Below are 24,598 nucleotides of genomic sequence, written 5' to 3' on the forward strand. Positions count from 1 at the left end.
TTAGGAATTTTACTCTAACTGATGGGTTTTCTGTCTATCTCAGATGGCGGTGCAAAGAAAGGTGCTAAGAAGAAGGGTTCATCTTTCCAGACTGTGTCAGCACTTTTCAGGGTAAAGTGCAAATCTAATTTGAAAACCATAATCTATACAATTTCTATTAATTATCATAACTACAGGACTTAGAATACATTGGGAAAAACTGGAACGTTAAAAGAAATAATTCTGAACCCTGACTCTCATCAGGGTATAGCCAAAGCAATGCTACTCCTGTAGAGACAGGTGCTTTATGCACTATTCCTTATGATTATCTAATACATTCAGGAATACTAACATGCCCTAAAGAGCTTTATATTCCAGCAAAGCTCATTCTCAAGAAATACAGCAGAACTTCAAAGCTTTAAAGGCAGCATTCTTTTTTTTTAAAATATTTATATTTATTTTTTACTGGAAAGGCAGATTTACAGAGAGGAGCGTCATAGAGAAAGATTTTCCATCCACTGGTTCACTTCCCAAATGGCCACAATGGCTGGAGCTGAGCTACACTCTTTGGAACATCCGCACAGGGAAATATAGATTTAATTTTTTATAGCAGCTGAAAACCATCTAAAGCTAAGCATGATGATTTAAATGGATAATTAAGCTAGAAACATTTTCTGAGATTAAAATAATAATAATTTTACTACAAATGGATGTGATTATCCTATGTAGTAAAAAAAATGGCTCTTTCAAGAGGGATTGTACAAGTGTCTGAACTAATGGCTACTTAATCAGAATCTATGTGGCTATTTCTCATTCCTTTTAAAATCCAAATGTGTGTGTGACACACTATCTACTAGCTGTGTCCAAAACAGGAAACCACTCGTGCTCTTCTTCTTTCTCTTTATCAATTTGCACAGACAATTGCTTCATCAGTGTATCCTTGTACATGTTTCCATGGTTAGAAAATCAGATTATTTTTCAGGTAACTATTTCCTAATTTACTCTAGTTCAAACCATTTTTCGAATGGATAACTAAAATTTGAAAACAAAATTGCCTTCTTAAAGAGAAATATCTATATGTGTGTTTTCTCTGATGAATAAAACATGATCTTCTGTCATGACCAATTACTCTATTTCTGGAATAACTCTCCCAATGTGTTCCACACTGTGGATATCCTCAGGCATGTAAGATTCATCCATACAAGGTAACAATTTTTACAATTCTGGACTCTTCAAAAAATAAAACAAGGGGTTAAAGCTCCCAGGGAATAATAAACTCAAACAGAAATAGCAGAAGATGGGACACATGTGGACCTCGGTTATCACTGTAAAGTTCTATTGTGAAAATTATTAGCACTGAGAGACGAAGGAAAGCTTATAGGTGATCTCACCTATAGTAGTTAAGATCACCTACTTTTAGATGAGACCCAGTGAGACAAAAGAGATTTTGTAGAGTCAGGCAGCTCATTATTGGCAAAACAAGGCCATTGTCTTTTGCCTTCTGTGTCTCAGATGAGAATATTTCCTTTGTATCAAGGCCATTGAACATGCTGTTTGCATCTAAGAGAGATTCCAGGTGTTATAAATGATTTCCTTGGAGACCTACTTGCTTCCAAGCTTTTTTGTTCTCTGTTTATTAGGCAGACTAGATACCTTCAGAATGTAAGACAATGAAGCCTCATAGGCTTCTGCCTAGCAGTTCTCTCTCTCTCTCTTCCTTTCTCTCTCTCTCTCTCTCTCTCTCTCACACACACACACACACACACACACACACACACAATGCCACAAACTTTTCCATCTAGTCCTTTTCTCTGCTTTTCTAGGAAAATTTAAACAAGCTGATGACCAACCTCAGAAGCACACACCCTCATTTTGTACGGTGTATCATTCCCAATGAAACCAAAACTCCAGGTAAGATGTGTAGCATGAAATAATCAAGTAGGCACAAGTTAGAAAATGCAGAGTCCAGGGGCAAGCACTCTCTATATTTTCAGGTGCCATGGAGCATGAGCTGGTTCTGCACCAGCTGAGGTGCAACGGTGTGCTGGAGGGCATCCGCATCTGCAGGAAAGGATTCCCAAGCAGAATCCTCTATGGTGATTTTAAACAAAGGTCAATCTCACTGTTGTATTTCTCTGCATGCTGTGGATATTTTATCATCTTAACTGTGGTCTCTGTATTTCATGCATCCTGTTTATTATAGGATGAGGAAACTGAACATAAAGTCTTGTGATAGTAGGTTACAATCACAGATTAAAAGAGTAACAGGAAAGGGCATGCATCTGAAAACCATGTTGGTCACCGTTTAATGGACAGCTAGATTTTTCTACTCCTAGTTTTGCCCTCAGATTTATAATCGACATTTCTTTCTGGTTTTATTTGGTTTGCCTATCTGACCACATTTCCTAACCACTCTTTCTTCAACTGAACAGATACAAGGTATTAAACGCAAGTGCTATTCCAGAGGGACAGTTCATTGACAGTAAGAAGGCCTCTGAGAAACTCCTGGCCTCTATTGATATTGATCACACCCAATATAAATTTGGACATACCAAGGTAGAGCTGCTGTTTCTTTCCAATGGAACCAAGTACCTTCGGCCACTTCTGTGCCTTCTGCAGTTCACGCATGATTTATGATTCTCCTTGCTGCAGGTTTTCTTCAAAGCCGGCCTTCTGGGTCTTCTGGAGGAAATGAGAGATGAGAAGTTGGCCCAGATTATTACGAGAACACAAGCTGTCTGTAGGGGATTCCTAATGAGGGTGGAATATCAGAAGATGCTGCAAAGGAGGTAACAGCTCTAGGGGATCTGAAGTACAAAGTTCCTTGGGGACTGTAAATCAGCCTTCTTCATTCGTTAGTTATACTTTTTGGTGGCGATATGTGTAGCTCACCCAGTTCAGAACTCACTCCTACAACTCCTCAGCCCTCCCATATGGATTCCTTCCTGCCTCCAATCTCTGCTTTTCCATCCTCCTCACATCAAGCTGCAGGAAGCACTCTGTCCATCATGCCATACCACAGTTCATGCTTCCCACTGGTGTCCACATCAAAGTTGCCTTGTCTGGCTGTCAAGGGCCTTTCTATTCCACACTTCATCTATCTCCAACCACACAGCCTTTTCCAGCCATGAGAGGATAATTTGCTTATCTCCTGTCCTCATGTCTGCACAAGCCCTCGCTCTTCATTTTATTTATGAATTCAAAACTTTCATATTTCCATTCTGTAAATAACCTCATCCAGCACTATTACATGTCTTCTCCTTAAACCCATTCACTTAATATTCATTTTTTCCCTGTACTTTAGGTCTGTATTATAAGTGTCCTTAAAGTCTTTTCCTCATGTCTCTATATTTTGTTTTGTGTCATGGTATCTGCCTTATCAGTTATAGATCTTAAAAATCGGAGCCACAGTAATGCAGTTTCCAATGCAACAAACTTGAGGAGATGCACATTACAAGATAGATTATTCAAACTTTGGCTGTCTGTTGCTATAGTTTGGCAAAGGGATGTTTTTATTACTATTTTAAATCTTTATTTAAATAAAACAGATTTTGGAACTCCATCTATGCTATAAACTCTGAAACGCTACAACCTAATTGAGTGAGACTGAAGCATTTTAAAGAATTTGAGCAAAGCTGAAATAGTATTACATTAAGAAACCCACAGAAGTCTACAGAATGGATCATTGATCTTTCAAAATAATAAGAGAGGTTTCGAGGAAGACATGACAAACCACAGTCCCAGTTTAGAAGTGGCAGCTGGGAAAGCAACTTATGCCAATTCATGGTCTACAAATATACTAACAGCCACGTGGCACAATTGACTTATAATCACCAGACCCTCACCCAAATCAAGTGATCCTAATATGGTGTGTGTTGCTCGTACGTTTAAACTGCATACCCTGCAAAGGTAACTTGTTTGATAGGAACAGAGAACACAGAATTGCTCAATAGGAAGAGTACTCACTTTGGTTAATTAATACTGACGACTGTGAGTGTGAGTGTGGCAGTATACACATTCAGGTGTGTGTATATATATATGTGTGTGTGTGTGTAAAACCCTCATATTCAGAATCTGACATGTGATCTCTATGTGGGGGTATTCATTGAAAGGGAAATCTGTGAGTTATAGATAACAATAACATTGTCTTTAGTGGATTAGTCTACACTGACATTTTTATAACATTTCAGAGAAGCCCTTTTCTGCATCCAGTACAATGTCCGTGCCTTCATGAACGTCAAGCACTGGCCCTGGATGAAATTGTTCTTCAAGATCAAACCCCTGCTCAAGAGTGCGGAGACCGAGAAGGAGATGGCCACCATGAAGGAGGAGTTCCAGAAAACCAAAGACGAGCTCGCCAAGTCAGAGGCAAAGAGGAAGGAACTGGAAGAAAAGATGGTCACCCTCTTGAAAGAGAAAAACGACCTACAACTTCAGGTCCAATCTGTGAGTATTCCATACTCAGAACATACCATGTTACTGAAGCATGCATTGGCTTAAACACACATATATTTGAGATTTACAAGTGGTCTTTTCTTTTAAAAAAAAAACTATGTTGTATTTTAAATTTGTGTGTGTGTGTTTTCCTTATCTTTCAAAAATTTTTAAGGAAACAATGGCACAATTACTTCTGTTTTACAGAGAGACAATGGAAAAATTTATTCAATAATATCTCAAAGTTAACAGCCATGATGAAACAGTTTAAAGTCAATCTCCCAAATGAAAAATCTGTATTTTTTCCCCTTTGCCTTAGCTGCTTCATCCAAATCTTAAAAACTAAGTCTATGAGACTAAATTTAAACACAAGAAAGACAGTTAATTGCCTCTTTCTCTGTATGTCATTTCCGCAACTCCTGAAATTTGGTCAAATAAACTTACTGATGTTTATTTGAACTGCCAATCTATAAGAAAGAGGAGTGAGGTCTCCTTAGGTCTTTCTTTTATGCAACTTTGAATTTCTTTTTAAAGATTTATTTATTTTACTTGAAAGGCAGAGTTACAGAGACAGTCAAACAGGGAGAGGTGAGGGGAGAGGGGAGAGAGTAAAAGAGATCTTCCTGCTGGTTCACTCCCCAAATGGCTTCTACAACCAGAGTTGGGCAGGTCCAAAGCTGGGAGCTTCTTCCAGGTCTCCCATGTGGATGCAGGGACCCAAGGACCTGGACCATCCTCTGTTCCTTTCCCAGGCCATTAGCAGGGATCTGGACATAAACCAATACACATACAGAAGGCCGGCACCACAAGTGGAGGATTAATGTGCTATGCCCTGTGCCAGCCCCACAATATCAAATTCTTAAAGCATCTGTTTATTGCTTCGGGCAGGATCTGTAATCAGGATGAAAAGTATGTTGACAGTAGAAATGTGGTCAAATATGACCTCCCATTTCCTTGGTTCAACAAAACTAACAATGTCATAAAGCAAGCAATGAAAAGAAATACTATATTCCTAAATTTTTTAAGCCATTTCTTCAGTCAGCTTTCTTTACATGAATGTTACCTTTCACCAAATGCACAGAACCATAAAGTCTCCATCTTACACTTTCTTCAGAGTTTTAGTTATTATCATCAGTAAGAAAATATTCACGATGTATCACTATTTTTTTAAGATTTATTTATTTTTATTGGAAAGTCAGATATACAGAGAGGAGGAGAGACAGAGAGGAAGATCTTCCGTCCCATGATTCACTCCCCTAGTGGCCACAACGGCTGGAGCTGAACCAATCCAAAGCTAGGAGCCAGGAACTTCTTCCGGGTCTCCCACAAGGGTGCAGGGTCCCAAGGCTTTGGGCCGTCCTTGACTGTTTTCCCAGGTCACAACCAGGGAGCTGGATGGAAACAGGGCCGCCAGGATTAGAACCGGCACCCATATGGGATCCCAGCATGTGCAAGGCAAGGACTTTAGCCACAATGCTATCGTGCCGGGCCCCACGGTATATCACTATTAAAGAATAAAAAGAAAGGAGTCATAGAAAGACCCCACTTCATTCACTTAAATATTTTGAAATTTTAAGGGGTGGGTACGTGGCACAGTGGGTTAGGCCTATACGTGGAACATTCAAGTTCTAACTCTCAGTGCCTGAGATCGAGTCCTGCCTCTGCTTCTGCTTTTGATGCAACTTCCTGTTAATGCTTCCGGGAGGCAGGAGACAACAGCTCAAATGCCGAGTCCTTGGCACCCAAATCGCAGAACCACATGGAGTTCTAGGCTTCAGCGTAGGCCTAGCCCAGGCCCAGCTGCTGCTGCTGACATTTAGGAACTGAACTAATGAGAAATGCACATCATTTTTTTCTCTTTCTCTCACTGGTACCCTGCCTTTCAAATCAATAAAATGAATTAGGTAAACTTTTTGAAACAAAAAGTTCATATACAAACAAAATACTGGGAAGTTACAAGAATTTTCCAGGCCAGAGTATAACAAGTTAATTCCTGACCTGATTTTTATTTCAGTCTTTAATTAGTCACGTATAATAAACTTTTTTGGTTACACAGTTTTTCAGAATTACACGATCTTAAATATTCTAGAATTTAGGTTTAAAACTAATAAGAAGACATTTCAATGGAAATGGAAATCTTGGACAATTAAAGCACTGATATTGGCTATCAAGAAGTGTTTGGTATATTGAATAATTAAAATGTAATTAATTCATATTCTGAACTTGTTTTTTAAATTAAATCCCACCACCAGTAACATGAGAAGGGGAAGGAATAATAAAACCAAAATTAACCAATTTCATTAAACCATAATCTTAATTTCACAGCAATAATGCACTCAACAAATGTTCATTTCAGTTTGCTTATTTACATACTGAAAATTGAGAATAAACAGAATAAATAACTTTTCCCCAAAACCTAAAAATGGAGGCAATATTAAGAATCCAGGGCTTTCTTCTGCCTTCTTCAGACATCTTTCCACTCTTTTACCACACTAAATCGTCAATGGCTTCACCAGTTCCATCATTCGGCTGATTAGTTTGCAGTCTAAAGCTGTAGTCTCACTTCCAATTAGCCACATTTCTTGAGGCCATATAGTAATGTTCAATTAAGTTTTACACTCACACTGAAAAATTCACACAATTGGATGAAACATTAATATTTTGTGAAAAGACCAAGTTCCAAAATAAGTAAGCTCTCTAAACATCTTAATAATATATCTCACCGTAGGAAGCAGACAGTTTGGCTGATGCAGAGGAAAGGTGTGAGCAACTGATTAAAAACAAAATCCAACTGGAGGCCAAGATCAAGGAGGTGACTGAGAGAGCTGAGGACGAGGAAGAGATCAATGCTGAGCTGACGGCCAAGAAGAGGAAGCTGGAGGATGAGTGCTCAGAGCTCAAGAAGGACATCGATGACCTTGAGCTGACCCTGGCCAAGGTTGAAAAGGAGAAGCATGCCACAGAGAACAAGGTAGAAAACACACACGTAGAAAGGTTGTGGTTTTTTGTCATAAAGTAAAACACAGAACCGAGTCTGCCAAAATGTAATACTTAGTCCTAAGTCTCATTACTTCCCAAGGTGAAAAACCTCACAGAGGAGATGGCAGGCCTGGATGAAACCATCGCCAAGCTGACCAAGGAGAAGAAGGCCCTCCAAGAGGCCCACCAGCAGACCCTGGATGACCTGCAGGCAGAGGAGGACAAAGTCAACACCCTGACCAAAGCTAAAACCAAGCTGGAACAGCAAGTGGATGATGTAGGCACATTTTTAAATAGGCTGTCAATTTTTTACAAAAAATCCTTTCAATTCTTACATATTTACTTGCTCATTAGCTTGAAGGTTCTCTGGAACAAGAAAAGAAACTTCGCATGGATCTGGAACGAGCCAAGAGGAAACTGGAGGGAGACCTGAAGCTGGCCCAGGAATCCACAATGGATATAGAAAATGACAAGCAGCAACTTGATGAGAAGCTTAAAAAGTAGGAACTTTAGGAGTAGTCTACATGTAACAACCTTCTCATTTATATGAGCATTAACATAATTTTGCTTTTTTTCTCCTAAGAAAAGAATTTGAAATTAGCAATTTGATAAGCAAAATTGAAGATGAGCAAGCAGTGGAAATTCAGTTACAGAAGAAGATAAAAGAGTTGCAGGTGAGTCATTTCACTGCTAGTTTTCTGCGCGCACACACATACACACACAAACATGAAAGCTGCAGTTAAGATGGACATGGTTCGAGGCAGTTGTTTTACTTGCAGGCCCGCATCGAGGAGCTGGAGGAGGAGATCGAGGCTGAGAGGGCCTCCAGGGCCAAGGCAGAGAAGCAGCGCTCTGACCTCTCCCGGGAACTGGAGGAGATCAGCGAGCGGCTGGAAGAAGCTGGCGGGGCCACTTCTGCCCAGATCGAGATGAACAAGAAGCGGGAGGCTGAGTTCCAGAAAATGCGCAGGGACCTGGAGGAGGCCACCCTGCAGCACGAAGCCACGGCGGCCACCCTGAGGAAGAAGCACGCGGACAGTGTGGCTGAGCTCGGGGAGCAGATCGACAACCTGCAGCGGGTCAAGCAGAAGCTGGAGAAGGAGAAGAGCGAGCTCAAGATGGAGATAGATGACCTCAGCAGTAATGCTGAGGCCATTTCCAAAGCCAAGGTACCCAGCAGTATTTCTACATGTGGGTAATGAACTATAAGAATACTCACTCTTCCCCATCACTCATCAGAACATGCAGGCATTTATAGCACTACCCAAATTTTTTCTACCCTAGCACATTTCATTTTGTTTTATTTTTAAAAAATGAAAAAAAAAACATAGTCCACTAAGGTGATTCCAAGTTTAATTTTAGCAAATGCCAATAACGTTAGAATAAATGAATGGTCTCCAACAATGACCAGTTAAGGGACAGTATACACTCATCAAGTTTGAACTCGTGCGTTCCAGAGTTAGCATCATAATTTTCTACTTACACTTGATGTAAATTGATGCACTGTGAAAATATCTTTAACAACCTAGTTCAACCACTTACGAAGTTACTACATTCAGTGTCTCATATTTCCTAACATGTGCCATAGGGAAACCTAGAGAAGATGTGCCGCACCCTGGAAGATCAAGTGAGTGAGCTGAAGGCCAAGGAGGAGGAGCAGCAGCGGCTGATCAACGACCTCACGGCACAGAGAGCGCGCCTGCAGACCGAAGCAGGTGGGGACGCCTACGTGCCCTCTAGCCATGGACAGGATAAAAGTGACTCAGCGGTTCTTAATAAATAAATAAAAATGATCTTACTTGAAAGAGAGATAAATAAACTAGCAGCATGTGTTGAGCAGATCAAAAGTGGAGGGAACAAGGCTAGGATCTTTATAGGCTGCACTCCTATGATAAAACTGCTTATTAAATTCCACTTTTCACCAATTTGATAACAATTTTAGAGGCAGGTAACATATGTGTAAATATGTTAACACATACATATACACACACACATAGATACATAAAATAAGCTTTGGGATAATTTTTATGCTTTTGCTTCTTTGATTCATAGGTGAATATTCCCGTCAACTGGATGAGAAAGAAGCTTTAGTCTCTCAGCTTTCAAGGAGCAAACAGGCATCTACTCAGCAGATTGAGGAGCTGAAACGGCAGCTGGAAGAAGAAACTAAGGCAAGTTTTGCCAAAGATCTTTTTACCTAATCAAATCTAAACACATCCAGTTAAGTTCTGCTTGGGGTCTATAAATTAAATATCACTGACTACATGAATTTAAGTCATTGGATTGCTACTTTCGCAGGCCAAGAACGCCCTGGCCCACGCCCTGCAGTCCTCCCGCCATGACTGTGACCTGCTGCGGGAGCAGTATGAGGAGGAGCAGGAAGCCAAGGCTGAGCTGCAGCGGGCGATGTCCAAGGCCAACAGCGAGGTTGCCCAGTGGAGGACCAAATACGAGACGGACGCCATCCAGCGCACGGAGGAGCTGGAGGAGGCCAAGTATGTGTTCTGAATGCTGGAAAAAACAAGTGTCTTAGCTGCCCAACCCAGCTATTGCCAGAAGCAGCTGTGATGCTGCTGCTCATATCGGAACAAGAGCTAAAGCTAATGTTTGTTGGGTACACATGATGTGTAAGGTACTATGTGTTCATGAGCTCACTTGGTCATCATGGCACATGATGTTGGTATCATTCTCCTCATCCCCATATTACAGGTGGGAGTTGAGGCTATGGGATGTTAACCCACTAGCCAAGGGTTAATAAATGCTGAACAAATAGCACACCTGGGATTGGAACCAGAGAGCCTGATTCCAGAGCCACTTGCTATGCACTAAGTAGACAAACATGCCTCTTAAATCCAAATTTGTATAACATTTAGGATTGGTCTAAGTAAAGCCTTAATTCATGTACATCTTGAACATCAGGAATAAAGGCTTTCCCATACCTAAAGATATGCACATGGCACACAACTGGAAAAAAACAAGAATGTAGATTAATTGGAAGAAGAAAAAAATCACGCGTCCTCTTAAAACTGCAATGAATTAGCTTGATTTATCTATGAGTTTATATCTCTGTTTGGATGGTCCAAATATGTATGATTAGAAGAAGCAGGCAATTCCACAGGGGAAAAATACATAAAATGAAAAGGAAAGTTTGAAAAAAATGAATATGCTCAGCGTATTCTTGCCCAATAAAACGGCTAGGTGGCCTCAAATCTGTTCTGGAACAGGAAGGGCTATATTAATCAGTCAATGAAATTGTCCTCACTAATCATTTTCACGACCATACTCAATTGGATATTTCCAAAATTTCTGAAGTACATACACAAAAAGGTACCTGCTATGGCAGCACCAACAAGTGGCCTCAAAGAATTCAGTAGTATTCCAAGGACTGAGGTCCACTTAGGCACCACTTTAGGCTCCTTCATGCAATCTGTCTGGCTGCCACAGTTCTGAAAACCACATTTTTTTGCCTCTATAGAAATACGGTTACAAGGGGTCAGCAATGTGGTATAGTGAATAAAGCCACCATCTGTGACACAAGCATCTCACACTGGTACCAGTTTGTTTTCCAGTTGCTACACTTTGAATCCAGCTCCCTGCTGATGGCATAGGAAAAGTAGTGTAGTATGGCCCATGGACTTAGGCCCCTGCTATTCTTGAAGCTCCTGGCTTTGGCGTGGCCCAGTCATTTTGACCATTTAGGGAATGAAACAGTGAATGGAAGATATCTCTCTCTCTCTTTCTCTCTCTCTCCCTTGTTTCCCCTCTGTAGCTCTTTCAAATAAATAAATCTTTTCTTAAACAGAGGAAAAAGAAAGGGAGGGAGGAAGGAAAGGAACAGAAGAAAAGAAGGGGGAGAGAGAGAGAGGAGAATGTGAAAAGGAGTCAAGGAGGGTATCATTTGTTGTTCCTGAGGTTGGCTGGTTTTGACTGCCTGGCTGACTTTTCAGGAAGAAGCTGGCCCAGCGTCTGCAGGAAGCTGAGGAGCACGTGGAAGCCGTGAATGCCAAATGTGCTTCCCTTGAGAAGACGAAGCAGCGGCTGCAGAATGAAGTGGAAGACCTCATGCTCGATGTGGAGAGGTCTAATGCTGCCTGCGCAGCTCTGGACAAGAAGCAAAGGAACTTTGACAAGGTGGTCCAGCCCACTTTACATTCGTTGAATGTTTCATTCGGTATCCCTTCTCTTTGCATAGGCTAATGATTTGTTTTTTTTTTTTTTTTTCAGGTCCTATCAGAATGGAAACAGAAGTACGAGGAAACTCAGGCTGAACTTGAGGCCTCCCAGAAGGAGTCCCGTTCTCTCAGCACTGAGCTGTTCAAGGTGAAGAATGCCTATGAGGAATCCCTGGATCACCTTGAAACTCTAAAGAGGGAGAATAAGAACTTGCAGCGTGAGTCCTCATGACCTTCACTATCCTACCCTGGCATTGTCTGTCCGTGATGCCACAAGTCTAACCATTTTTCCTTTGCCTGTTCATCTGCAGAGGAGATTTCTGACCTCACTGAGCAGATTGCAGAGGGAGGAAAGCACATTCATGAATTGGAGAAGATAAAGAAGCAAGTGGAACAAGAGAAATGTGAGATTCAGGCTGCCTTAGAGGAAGCAGAGGTACATGTTACTATATTGTGAGAGAAAAATACAAGAAAAGCATCGGTGGAAATCCTGAAAATAGGCAGTAGTACCAAAGACAGGCATATTACTTTCGAACTGGTGACACTTTGAACCTAAATAATTTTTACAAAGGGTAATTTGGCAAGAGTTTTAAAAAACCTAACAGTATAAATACTCTGGCTCATTAAATGTATTTCTGAACATTTAGCCCAAGAAAATAATCTTAAATGGAGACAAAGCTTTATGAAAAAGTGTCCAATCTAAGAACAAAAATAAGAAAGCTAGAGAATAATAGTATTATGGAATTTTGTATGACGATTAAATGTGATTAACATGTAAAAGGCAGAAATAAATAAATACATGTGTATAAGGGTACTTCAAAAAGTTCTTGGAAAAATAGATGTTTATTTTGGTGCAAAATAATTTTTTTTGAGCAAACATTTGGCATAGCTTTTTTTTTTAAAGATTTATTTATTTTTATTACAAGGTCAAATATACAGAGAGAGGAGGAGAGACAGAGAGGAAGATCTTCCGTCCGATGATTCACTCCCCAAGTGAGCCGCAACGGGCTGGTGCGCGCCAATCCGATGTCGGGAACCTAGAACCTCCTCCGGGTCTCCCACGCGGGTGCAGGGTCCCAAGGCTTTGGGCCGTCCTCGACTGCTTTCCCAGGCCACAGGCAGGGAGCTGGATGGGAAGCGAGGCTGCCGGGATTAGAACCGGCGCCCATATGGGATCCTGGCGCGTTCAAGGCAAGGACTTTAGCCACTAGGCCACGCTGCCAGGCCCTGGCATAGCTTTTAATGTGCCACTCAAGGACACGCACATTCTATGACTAAGTGCCTGGGTTCAAGTCCCAGCTTTCCCCCCAGCACCCCTTGGGAGGTAGACAGTTCAAGTGCTTAGGTCCCTGATACCCATGTGTGAGACCCAAATGTAGTTCCTGCCTCCTGACTTTGGAACAGCCCCGGTTGCTGCAGATATTTAGAGAATGAATTAGCAAAGAGAAAATCTCTCTCTTTTCTCTCTCTCTCTTTTTCCCTCCCACCCTCCCTCCTTGCCATTCAAACAAAATAATTTTCACATATCAAATATATGCAGTTTTTTCATATTACATATTTTTCATGAATTTATATTGCCTTCACCTTCCAGACTGAACACTATGTAACCCAAAAACATAATGTTAAAACACTGTTTTCTGTGCCAATGATTAGTATTACCACACATGAATAGCTTTTATAAAATAGATTGAAAGCTCATGTTTACTAAGCATAAACCTACTCATATAACCATGTAGTACTAACACGAATAGTATTTGCATAGCACAAGGAACCCTTATTACAGAGCTGTCATAGCTAATCTGTGACTGAATAAGCAAAAGAATGATGACTGAATAGGTTTCTGAAACTACTATATTGTACTTTATAAGATGAGACAATTTGATATGAATAAGAGCTTGGCTCTCAATGTAACAGACTCTAAACACTGAAGTATTTTTCTATTTTAAATTGATCACTGTCGTGTTAAGGCATCTCTTGAACATGAAGAGGGAAAGATCCTGCGCATCCAGCTTGAGCTGAACCAAGTCAAGTCTGAGATCGACAGGAAAATTGCTGAAAAGGATGAGGAGATCGACCAGCTGAAGAGAAACCACATTCGAGTGGTGGAGTCCATGCAGAGCACGCTGGACGCAGAGATCAGGAGCAGGAACGACGCTCTGAGAGTCAAGAAGAAGATGGAGGGAGACCTCAATGAGATGGAGATCCAGCTGAACCACGCCAACCGCTTGGCTGCTGAGAGCCTGAGGAACTACAGGAACACCCAGGGCATCCTCAAGGTACCAAAGAAGTCTAGGGAGCCACCTGCCTTTGTGAAATCATTCTTTATTCATTTAACAAATCACACAGCTGATAGAACATAGGTAGCTAAAATAAACTCACATAGCACATAATATTGTTAAAGAAAGTTCATGTGTAAGAGCACACATAAACCCAGACACAAAGATTTAATATGAAATAAAGTGCACAGATTCAGGTACTAGATATGCCTAGTTTTACCATTTACTAGCTGCCTAATGTTTAAACTACTTAAACACTCACAAACTTCCTCAAAATAAGAACAAAACTACTCACCTTACAAGTTTACTCTGAGGATTAAATAAAGGAAGTCAACTATTAGGAAGAGCATACAGAAGACACTGTACATATGATAAGCATCAGTGACTCACCAAAAGCTGACCAGTTAATGACAGAACTAGAACAAGAAACTGTCTTCTGATAATGCACCATCACCTTAAGCAAGTGGCAACATCATTCTCAAGCTCATTCTAATGACAGGCACATCACTTCCTGTTTCTGGCATCAATACCTTCTTCCAGTTCATCCCCTGGGATGCTGACAGCCTCTTCAGAACACTTAAGGCCTTTTTGTTAACAGGACACCCAGCTGCACCTGGATGATGCTCTGCGTGGCCAGGAGGACCTGAAGGAGCAGCTGGCCATGGTGGAGCGCAGAGCCAATCTGCTACAGGCTGAGATTGAGGAGCTGCGGGCCACGCTGGAGCAGACGGAGAGGAGCAGGAAAATTGCAGAACAAGAGCTCCTGGATGCCAGTGAACGCGTGCAGCTCCTGCACACTCAGGTGAGGCCCCTGACAGCTGACAGTTGTCATGGTATTGGTGAGTGATGCTACAGAAACACAATATGGATGCACCCCTTTTTCATAAATATGAATATATTTAAAAGGGTAAGATTCACCATGAAAAATGCTAACTGTCTGAAGAGACAGAATATTCATGCTGATTGGACATCGCACATGGTAGATATGTGTCAAAACATCACACAATGTGGTAACCCATAAGTACAATTTTATGTTAGTCAAAATTTGTAAAAAATAAATACATAAATAAAGTGTGATTCGTGGTGCATCTTCCCCAGTTGTTTTACAGGGAACAGAGAGTATCATGTCCATTTCAGCTATGGAAATATGTGTTCAGATCCAAAACGAGATCTCCGAAGCAATAAAATACTTCAAGAAAAAAAGAAGACGCTTTGATCTAAAATACTCAGTGCAGTTATCTTGGCAAGACAATATTATGGATGATTTTTGATGTTACCTATTGATCTTTTTAGATTTTCCACCTCCCTCCCCCAGTAGTACTGCATTTTTACTTAAAATAAGGTTTGGCTCTATAGCTCATTTTCAAAACCATGGAATGAGCCAAAGTTGAATAAAGACACCTGTTGACTACCATTTTAAAATGAAAGAAGACATTTAAAAATTCCCCATGCAGTTTGTCATTACTATGTCCTGCAGGGCACTTGGTATCCCTGACTTGCCTAGGCATTACATTCAGTAGCACTCTCCCCCAGCCAGGCATTCTGAAAACCAGCAACATGCACCCCCAAGCATTCCCAAATATCTTCTTGAGACACTATGGCTTCCTTTTGAGAACCACCGAGTTGACATTTTAAGAAAATGTTTTGCTAAGATAAATTGTGAATTCCCCCAAGACAGCCAATAATGAAAGTCCACAGGGAACAGATCCTTTCTAATTGAGAAATATCCAGTACCAAGCACACACACAAAGAATCCATTATTTTCCAACATTTCCAACCTTTTAAGTATGGAAAATTAATGATATCTGGTTGAAATGTGATTGAAGCCTCCAACAATTTATATATACCAAGAAAGGCATTCTTTTTTTTTTAATTTATTTTTTATTGGAAAGGCAGATTTACAGAGAGAAGGAGAAACAGAAAGAAAGATCTTTAGTCTGCTTGTTCACCCTCAAAGCGGCCACAACAGCCAGAGCTGAGCCAATCTGAAGCTAGGATACTCTCCTGGATCTCCTGTGCAAGTGTGGGGTCCCGAGGCTTTGAGCCACCCTCCACTGCTTTTCCATGCCACAAGCAGGGAGCTGGATGGAAAGTGGATAAGCCGGAACACACCTCACTCGGGATCCTCGCAGATGCCGGGCGAGGATTGAGCCACTAGGCTATCGTGCAAGGGCCCAAAAAGCATTCTTAAGCGTTAGAAGTTTTTATGCATAAGTCAGATGGACACTGTGGACACTGGCATAGGGACAGGGGTTTTCAACATTATAAACCACTACATTTTATACTAAACAAATATTTAAAATTGAGTGAAATGTTGGTACCAGGTTCCTTACATGAAGCAACACATAAACCATCTGTAAAATCCCAAGAGAGCAGACTACAAAGCTTGTCCATTTCTGCTTATTTCTAACAGAACACCAGCCTCATCAACACCAAGAAGAAGCTAGAAAATGATGTTTCCCAGCTCCAGAGTGAAGTGGAAGAAGTGATTCAAGAATCTCGCAACGCGGAGGAGAAGGCCAAGAAGGCCATCACTGATGTGAGCAGAAAGCCACACACTGGGGAGGAGACGTGCAGCAGGACACGCTCTCTCAGCTCTCCTAACCCAGTCTGTTTCACTGCTGCACAGGCGGCCATGATGGCGGAGGAGCTGAAGAAGGAGCAGGACACCAGCGCCCACCTGGAGCGCATGAAGAAGAACCTGGAGCAGACGGTGAAGGACCTGCAGCACCGCCTGGACGAGGCCGAGCAGCTGGCGCTCAAGGGCGGCAAGAAGCAGATCCAGAAGCTGGAGGCCAGGGTGGGTGTCCATCTCTGAGATCTCTGCATGCAACAAGGGGGACATTGCCTCTATCCTGCTCCTTTCCTAAATTCGGACTCCAGTCCTTGTCCTGGGGCTGGAGACAACCACGCTACCCCTTCGGGACTAACCTATATCCCGCAGGGCTGCCTGCCTTAGTAACTTTCCTGGTTACAGGTACGTGAGCTTGAAGGAGAGGTTGAAAATGAACAGAAGCGTAATGCTGAAGCTATTAAAGGATTACGGAAACATGAAAGAAGAGTCAAGGAGCTCACCTACCAGGTAAGCAGAATAGCTTTCTAGAATCTCCACACTTGCTGCCCAGGGAGAAAGTGAGAATCTGGTGACTATTTATGTTGCGTCATTCACAAACAGATATGCATCAACACAGTACATTTACAGGGCAAAAGATACAGTTGCTTATCCCAGATACATAGCAAGGAAGATTTTCTAAAGAGCATAAAACAACAATGCAACAAAAGAAAGAGGTATAGGTTTGCAAACCAGATTAACAGGATATCAGGCCTGGATGAGCCTGTCTTCCTTTCTCAACTTGAGGAAGTCACTTAACATCCAAACTTTACTTTCCTCATCTGCTTTCCAAGGAAGAGAGGTAAGGATTAGAGATGTATGTATATACAACTCCCTGATAGAGTGCCTGTACACAGTAGACATTCGGCAAGACTGGCTGCATTATGTGAAAAGCCTCAGAGTTGCTCGGGTTCACCTATATTCCACCTGCCATCAGACCACTCTAGTAGGTTTACCACATTGAGTTAAACGCATTTTTTTTCCAAATTGTAGTCTGAGGAAGACCGCAAGAATGTTCTCAGGCTGCAGGACTTGGTGGATAAATTGCAGGCAAAGGTGAAGTCATACAAGAGACAGGCTGAGGAAGCTGTAAGTATCTCTAAGACCTAGAAGAAATAAGTTTCTTTTGGGGGGTAGAAAGTGTATTAAAGGATTGAGTTAATGAGGAAGAAGACAAATCAAGAATCATCCCCCGATTCCAATTACAGAATTGGACTTCAAGAGGAGATATTTTTATTATGAAGCAACTTGTAAGGACTGTATATTTTAAAAAAAAGTGTTCCAAATTACTTAATTCATTTGACAGCTGCAAAGAATATACTCTAGAAACTAATTAACACCATGATAAACATTCCTCTCCCCCGGGCCATTCATAAAAGCAAGTGTTCTCAAAGGCCCAACATTTAATCTTACCCTGTCTCATTCACTTTCTACCAGGGCCATTAAAAGGGACTCTTTTCCCTGCCTTTGCTTAATTATTAAAAGAGAACATTGGAAGATTCTCCAACTACACTTTTCCTAGTTGTCCCCTGCTTCCCCCCACCCCCTTTTTCCAGATATGGTTTGCTGGCAGGAAAAGGGAGGGAGCAGGACAGGAAGTGGAAAAGAGGGAAAGAATAGGAGGCAAACTTCCTAGTCTCATCTCTTTCCTTTGTTGATGTATTGAAACTAAAAGAAATAGAAAAAAAAAATTTTTAAGACAATCCCCAAAATATTCTGACCCTACACTGACCTTACAGTGAAGTCTGTAAGAGGCCCTTCCTCCTTCCCACCCAGAGCATTCAAAACATGGAGGTTGTCCCCTCGTTTCAAAATTGTTTCTCCTTTCATTTCTTAGAGTAAAAGAATATAATTGAACCTGAAAATTCTTTCTGATTTGAAGCTAGGTACCACAAATAAACACTAGAAAAAGATCTTTTAATCTGAGGACATAATCCCGTCTGGTGACAAGTACAAGGAAAGCCATAAACTCTAAATCTCACAATTTCATTTCTGTTCTTAGGAGGAGCAATCCAACGCTAATCTGGCAAAATTCCGCAAGCTCCAGCACGAGCTGGAGGAGGCCGAGGAGAGGGCTGACATTGCCGAGTCCCAGGTCAACAAACTGCGGGTCAAGAGCCGGGAAGTTCACACCAAAGTCAGTGCAGAGTAAACACACCTGCTAATGCAGCAAGTGGCTGAAAATACACAAAATGTGCTACTTTTGGTCACGTGCCCTATGATGTTTATTCTCTTAAAGTAGAATAAAGAATCGCAGCAAATGTATGAATTAAATAAAACTTGCTTTTTGATTTTATTTAACTTTTGGAGAGGGAAAGTGAGCATTTTTATTTACTGGTTCACTCCCCAAATACCAGCATTAGTTGGTGCTGGGACAAGTGGCCAAAGCTGGGAGCCAGAAACTCTATCCAGGTCTTCTACATGGGCAGCATCAATCCAATTACCTGAGGCATCACTACTTCCTTCCAAGGGTCTGCTTTTGCAGGAAGCTGGAGATAGGTATCAAACCTAGGTACATCTATAATGGAACATGTGGATCTCAACCACTAGGCCAGATACCTACCTGTGGACTTCTTTTTTAATTTGCCAAAGTATTTACTCTCAAATGCACTTCTCACATATTTCTAAATATTAAAAATAGCTTTGCAAGGCATTCAGTATTTTGTACCTTTATCACACACCCCCCCAACAAATCCTTTCCTATTATCAATCTCCCTACCCCTTACCTCCCCCCAACACAGATATGTTTTGCTGGAATGATTTTTATTAAGTCTCTTTTGATCATTAAAAAGTTTACTAAGGGAAAGACTCTTAAAGAATTCTTCTTCCAATAGACCCATTCATTTACTCCCTCCACAAACAGATATTAAACATCTTTGTTGGGACACTCTTCTAAATTCCAGGAGTATGGCAATGAACTGAACATAATTCCTATCTTTTTGAAGTTTTATTCTACAAAAAAAGGAAAGCACTACAAAATAAGTAACAACATAATGTTCAGACGGCAGGTGCTAATGAAAATTACAAAACAGAGGAAAGACAATTATTATTTTACCAAGAATACTCAGGAAATCCCTCTTTATTAAGGTTTTTGTGGCCCAGCACAATAGCCTAGCGGCTAAAGTTCTTGCCTTGCATGCACCAGGATCCCATATGGGCACTGGTTCTGGTCCTGGCAGCTCCACTTCCCACCCAGCTCCCTGCTTGTGGCCTGGGAAAGCAGTCGAGGACGGCCCAAAGCCTTGGGACCCTGCACCCGTGTGGGAGACCTGCAAGAAGCTCCGGGCTCCTGGCTAAAGATCGGCTCAGCTCCAGCCATTGCCACCATTTGGGGAGTGAATCAGAAGACGAAGGATCTTCCTCTTTGTTTTTCCTTCTCTCTGTATCTGACTTTCCAATTAAAAATTAATTAATTATTTAATTAAAAAGAAGAAGGTGTTTGGTAGAGACCTAAAGGAAGTGGGAAATTAAATCAGTTGAGCACATGAGGGCAGAGCATATGAAAGAAATGCAGAAGTTCTAAAAATCAAAACACAGTCGCTGTGTTAATCCTATCACTGAATAAATAAATGAATAAGTAAATAAATGAATACAGTCTGAGGTTACAAAGGAAGAATTCTTATACATGATTGCCAATTAGCAATTCTCTGTCTCTCTCACACACACACACAACTTCCAGAACCACAGACTTACACAGAGACCTCAGCAAACTAACATAAGAGGTGACTCAACAAGGACATCTGCCCGGCAACTGTCTGACCCTGGACTAACATCACCCTTGTTATTAATCACTGTGGCCAAATCCTTTCATTTCAAAATATCTGATGTAACCCTCTTCATTTTTATCTTTGAAAATTTCCCCTTACTCAAGCTCTTTAAATATACCCATACTTTACTAGGCGTATTGCTCAGCTTTTTGTCCCTCTAACTATCCAACAGAAGCTACTTAGGAAGGAAAGAGGGGTTCATGTGGTTCAGTTCTGGAAATTCACAGTCCAAGATCAGACAGGCACCCATGGCATAGCACTAGGCAGCTCAGAGTACATATGGCAAGGAGGAGTACACGCGTCTATCAATGTCCACGCACATGGTCTCTTCTGAAGCCACCAGGTTTAGCTACGAGGGTTCCACCCTAACAATCCAATCCAGTCACTTCCCAAAGTCCCCATCTTCAGACACCAGAACTGGAGTAAGTTTCTACCTTCTCAGGAGGACACAAGACTATGGAGGACCAAATCTTAAACACACAGGCATTTGAAGGACATTCAGTATCCAAATTAATATTCAAACCACTGTACCATCTCCTGTGTATTCCCACTGCAGTGTTCTGCTTTTCCTAAATAAATATTATTCTTTAGCAAATTTCCCTCCAATTGTTTTTCCGCTTAGGTTGACAATTTCCTGAAAGAGGTAACAAAAGAAGATGCAAAGTCTCTTCACTGTGGAGCAAGGAAGGAAGCCAGTGGCGCTGGAGGAAAATGGAAAAGATAGTTTAATAAAAGACAAATAAATGGTGCAAGGTGTCAGATGATGTCTTGCTCCAGGGACACTTTAAGGATTTAACATTTAAATCCATATATATATGCAGAAAGGGAATAAAGGTAGAAACTAGTTAGGAGTCTACTAGAATCACCACCAATAACAATTAAAAAAACACAATGAAAATGACAATGGCTTATACCAGAGGAATATACCATTGGGAGATGAGAAGTAGATGACTTTGGAATTACTAAAGGTAATACATATAGGAGTGATACAATAACGCAAAAAGAAGGATGGACAAGGGATAAGGTAAAGTTTTTGATGCATTACAGTATGAGTTTGGCTTCCAGAAAGAGAGGAAGGCATAGAACACACTTAGAATCTAGAGAAGACTGGATTTTCTCCACTCCTTCTAACTTCCAGTATCTGTTCTCCAATGATCTCATCACTCCCACCCTCCTTAGTCTTTTCCAATATAAATTGTGCATGTCATGTCCTCAAATATGTCTAAGATTAGTTACAAAGACCAAAAAAAAAAAAGGAAAAATTCAAAATAGTCTTTCAAATTTTTAAACCAAAGAAGCAATCAAAGTCATAATCAACACTCAGTATTCAGCCTCCTGGTTAAAATGCCTGCTGGGTAAGTGCCTCCTGTCCCCTCCCTCCCTTTCCTCACTCTCAAACACAAAACTTAAAAAAAAAAAAAAAAACTACTAGCAGTAGTGGTTAACAAAATTTGCTAGCAGTAGTGGTTAACACAGAGAATCCTCTCTGTGTTAAAATTTTAGAAGATGCTGGTCAAAGGATACAAAATTACAATTAGTCGGAAAAATAAGTTCAAAAGACCTATTGTCCAACATAGTGACAATAGTTCACAACCACTGTGTTCTTGAAAAATGCTGAGTAAATATTCTCATGACAGAATCATAATTCTATGAGGTAACACATTTGTTAATCAACCAAATTTTAATCATCTACTAAAAGTACTTGATAAAACTCATGGAGAATTCTGAGATCCATTCAGTTTAAAAAAAACTTTTCCATGAACCTCGTATACTTCAAAACATTATGCCGTGCACAGTAAATTTGATTTAATCTGTGCATTTTAAAACAATGAAATTACCTTTTTAATATATACTTGATTCTTCATATGTAAACATATATGCATGTATATACTTAATTCTGCTTTTTAAGCTGTGTATTACTTGTGGATTTTTCTAAAGGCTTGCATTTGTAAAACAATGTACCTCCTAACTATATTTCATACCCACTTCTCATCAAACAGCATGGATATAACTGATGGCAGAAAAGCGGAGAGGGGAGGGTCACTTGATGGGTGAAACCATTAGCGCAGCTGCTAAAAGCTGCGGCCTTCATCCCAGGATTGGGTTGGGATTAACATTCCAGGCTAACCCCGCGCAGCTGTCAGGGAGCACACTGGCCCTCGTCCTCCTGGCTGGGGCACGGGTGGGGACACAGGGGACACAGGTCACTGTCCCCAGGCACCTTCACCGCAGGCTCCATCACTCACATTTTCCTAACGCGGGCAGATCCTTAAGCCCTACTTGGGGCTGGAATTTACCAGCCTGAATCCTCCTTCCTGGCTCCAAGGGCCACCAAGAAGCCGTTTCCGGAGGACTCAAGAGGGGGGAAAAAAAAAGAAGACAGAAAGCCTCTCCTTGACAACGGAGACAAAACACCCCCGCGGGCTTTGCTTAGCCTGGGGCAGCCTGACCTTCTCCTAGGGCGGGCTGCTCTCTCAGCTCCTCACAGGAACCGGGGTGCGAAAACTGAGGTACCTGAGGGCTCCAAACAGCAGAAATTCCCTTCACGCGAGTGCATGGCGGGGAAGGTAGTACCTTCAGGACCACAGAATTACTTTTTGTTTTGTAGTTTTGTTTTCTACTCTGAAATAAAAGGACTCGTGGAAAACCCAGATTTAAGCACCCGACGCCACATACGATGTGTGACATAAACATATGCCAAAGGAAGCGTGGACATTTTCCAATGGGATATAGTGGTTTCAGAATATTCCAGAATAATCCTTCTGGCCCAATCCCACAAGAGAACCTGCCTTCACATCTCCTCTCCACAGACAATTTCACACAGTCCCACATGCAGTTTCTCTCTGGAATCCCACCACCGCCAGCCAATCCATGGAATAAACCCTCACTCGCAAATTCTCAAATCCATACTTACCTAGTCCTGGCATCCGAGCAGCTGCGGTCAGGCGGGGTTCACTTCCGGCCTTCGCTCCCTCTGTGGGACGCCTCCCAAGAGGCCCTGGGGCGCACCGGAAGTGACTGCGCCCTCCCTGTTGGAGTCTTGGTGAGGAGCTCGGCTGTTGCCTCAGGTTATGGATTCTGTCACCAACTCCCCTTCCCTTTGGCTCCGTCAGAAGCTGTTTCAAAGAACAAACGCTCCAACCCAAGGTCTGCAACAAAGGTCTTCCAAAGCGGTTCGTGGAATGAAGAGCAGGCCGGCTTCCATGTTCCCGTGTTCTTTGGGTTTGACAGAAGACAGCGATGTTGCGCGGAGGATAACGCAGGTCTACCCGGCACGACCCACTCAGATGTGGATGCTGGAAAAAGCTGAGGTTGTGGAAGGAGATGATGGTTTTCAGAGACTGGAAAGGAGACCGGAGGTAAGTCAACCGGGTACGCAGTTACTGTTAGCTAGGCGAAGTAAGTGCTAATGTTCCCGTTAGCAAGGACGTAGTACATTATTGGTTGCTGAATGTGCTCACCACAGAGAAACGATAAACGCACCAGGTTGTGGATATGCGCACCAGTCTGGTTCGGTCAGTGTGCAAACTATGCATATGTCAAAACATCACCTTATACCCCGTAAATCTGTACAACCATAAACTGTCAAACAAATAAGAGCAGATCATAGAGCCAGTACTGAGCACAGAGTAAGGAAAAATACGATGTCCTTCATAATAGCGTTTCATATTGAAAATCCAGCCCTCAGCCTTAATTCGCAAGGTTCTGCGATGTCTATCCCTCTGATCCCCTCCACCACACACACACACACACACACACACACACCCTTCTGCCACTCAGTTCCCTCCTCCCGGCTCACCTGCCTCAGCAGCCTGTCCTGTGTTCCTGTGCGGGTCCTCACTTTACAGAGCCGTGGCATTTGTTTCCTCGGCCTGGGGAATACTGCCTGCATTGGACATGCTCATGGCTCACCCCTTAGCTTCATCGATATCTGCTCACATACCATCTCTTCAGGGAAACTTTCCCTGACCCACCTGGGCACACACCACACAGCTGTTCTTTGCTCGCATTTTCTTTCCTACAGAACATGTACCCTGCTCAGTGTTACAGATCTGTCTGATGGTTGTCGGCCTCACATCCCCACACTAGAATAGAGTTTCAGCGAGGACAGGATCTTGGCTTATTTGGCTCTCTAACTCTTTAAATCCTCCCAGTGCCTAATAACTCCTCATCACCTATTTGATGAATAAATGATTGAGCGCATGGTCTCACTATGTTCCTGGCATATTGAATCATTACCATCATCCTAGCTGAGTGGGAGGTTTTCAAATTGATTCTTTTTTCCCCCAAAAGGTTTATTTGTTACTTTTATTGGAAAGGCAAATCATGTTTTACAGACAGGAGAAACAGAGAAAGTTCCCCTGTCCACTGGTTCATTCC

The 24,598-nt window shown here is 41.8% G+C and overlaps 1 protein-coding gene and 1 long non-coding RNA gene across 3 annotated transcripts in view; one reads left to right on the plus strand and one right to left on the minus strand.

Moving 5' to 3' along the window:
• LOC101532557 (myosin-8) overlaps positions 1–18,720 on the plus strand; it is a 28,340-nt gene extending 9,620 nt beyond the window's left edge. Inside the window, exons 15-38 of the mRNA XM_058676276.1 lie at positions 44–111; positions 1,803–1,890; positions 1,974–2,091; positions 2,412–2,535; positions 2,632–2,768; positions 4,170–4,425; positions 7,142–7,384; positions 7,493–7,669; positions 7,747–7,892; positions 7,976–8,066; positions 8,172–8,561; positions 8,981–9,107; positions 9,445–9,563; positions 9,691–9,887; positions 11,340–11,523; positions 11,617–11,782; positions 11,876–12,000; positions 13,532–13,840; positions 14,439–14,642; positions 16,254–16,379; positions 16,470–16,640; positions 16,818–16,922; positions 17,445–17,540; positions 18,454–18,720. Coding sequence (XP_058532259.1) covers positions 44–111; positions 1,803–1,890; positions 1,974–2,091; positions 2,412–2,535; positions 2,632–2,768; positions 4,170–4,425; positions 7,142–7,384; positions 7,493–7,669; positions 7,747–7,892; positions 7,976–8,066; positions 8,172–8,561; positions 8,981–9,107; positions 9,445–9,563; positions 9,691–9,887; positions 11,340–11,523; positions 11,617–11,782; positions 11,876–12,000; positions 13,532–13,840; positions 14,439–14,642; positions 16,254–16,379; positions 16,470–16,640; positions 16,818–16,922; positions 17,445–17,540; positions 18,454–18,603 — 3,917 coding nt within the window. The 3' untranslated portion in view covers positions 18,604–18,720. The remainder of the gene's footprint in view (positions 1–43; positions 112–1,802; positions 1,891–1,973; positions 2,092–2,411; positions 2,536–2,631; positions 2,769–4,169; positions 4,426–7,141; positions 7,385–7,492; positions 7,670–7,746; positions 7,893–7,975; positions 8,067–8,171; positions 8,562–8,980; positions 9,108–9,444; positions 9,564–9,690; positions 9,888–11,339; positions 11,524–11,616; positions 11,783–11,875; positions 12,001–13,531; positions 13,841–14,438; positions 14,643–16,253; positions 16,380–16,469; positions 16,641–16,817; positions 16,923–17,444; positions 17,541–18,453) is intronic.
• The window catches only part of LOC131482404 (uncharacterized), a 42,517-nt gene extending 18,948 nt beyond the window's left edge, over positions 1–23,569 (minus strand). For both annotated transcript variants that reach the window (XR_009246966.1, XR_009246967.1), the window contains exons 1-2: positions 23,133–23,569; positions 2,532–2,661 (exon numbers count right to left, since the gene is read on the minus strand). This is a non-coding gene — a long non-coding RNA (uncharacterized LOC131482404). The remainder of the gene's footprint in view (positions 1–2,531; positions 2,662–23,132) is intronic.
• Positions 23,570–24,598: the final 1,029 nt, after the last annotated feature.

Source organism: Ochotona princeps, chromosome 17, assembly GCF_030435755.1.
Source record: "Ochotona princeps isolate mOchPri1 chromosome 17, mOchPri1.hap1, whole genome shotgun sequence".
Taxonomy (NCBI): domain Eukaryota; kingdom Metazoa; phylum Chordata; class Mammalia; order Lagomorpha; family Ochotonidae; genus Ochotona; species Ochotona princeps.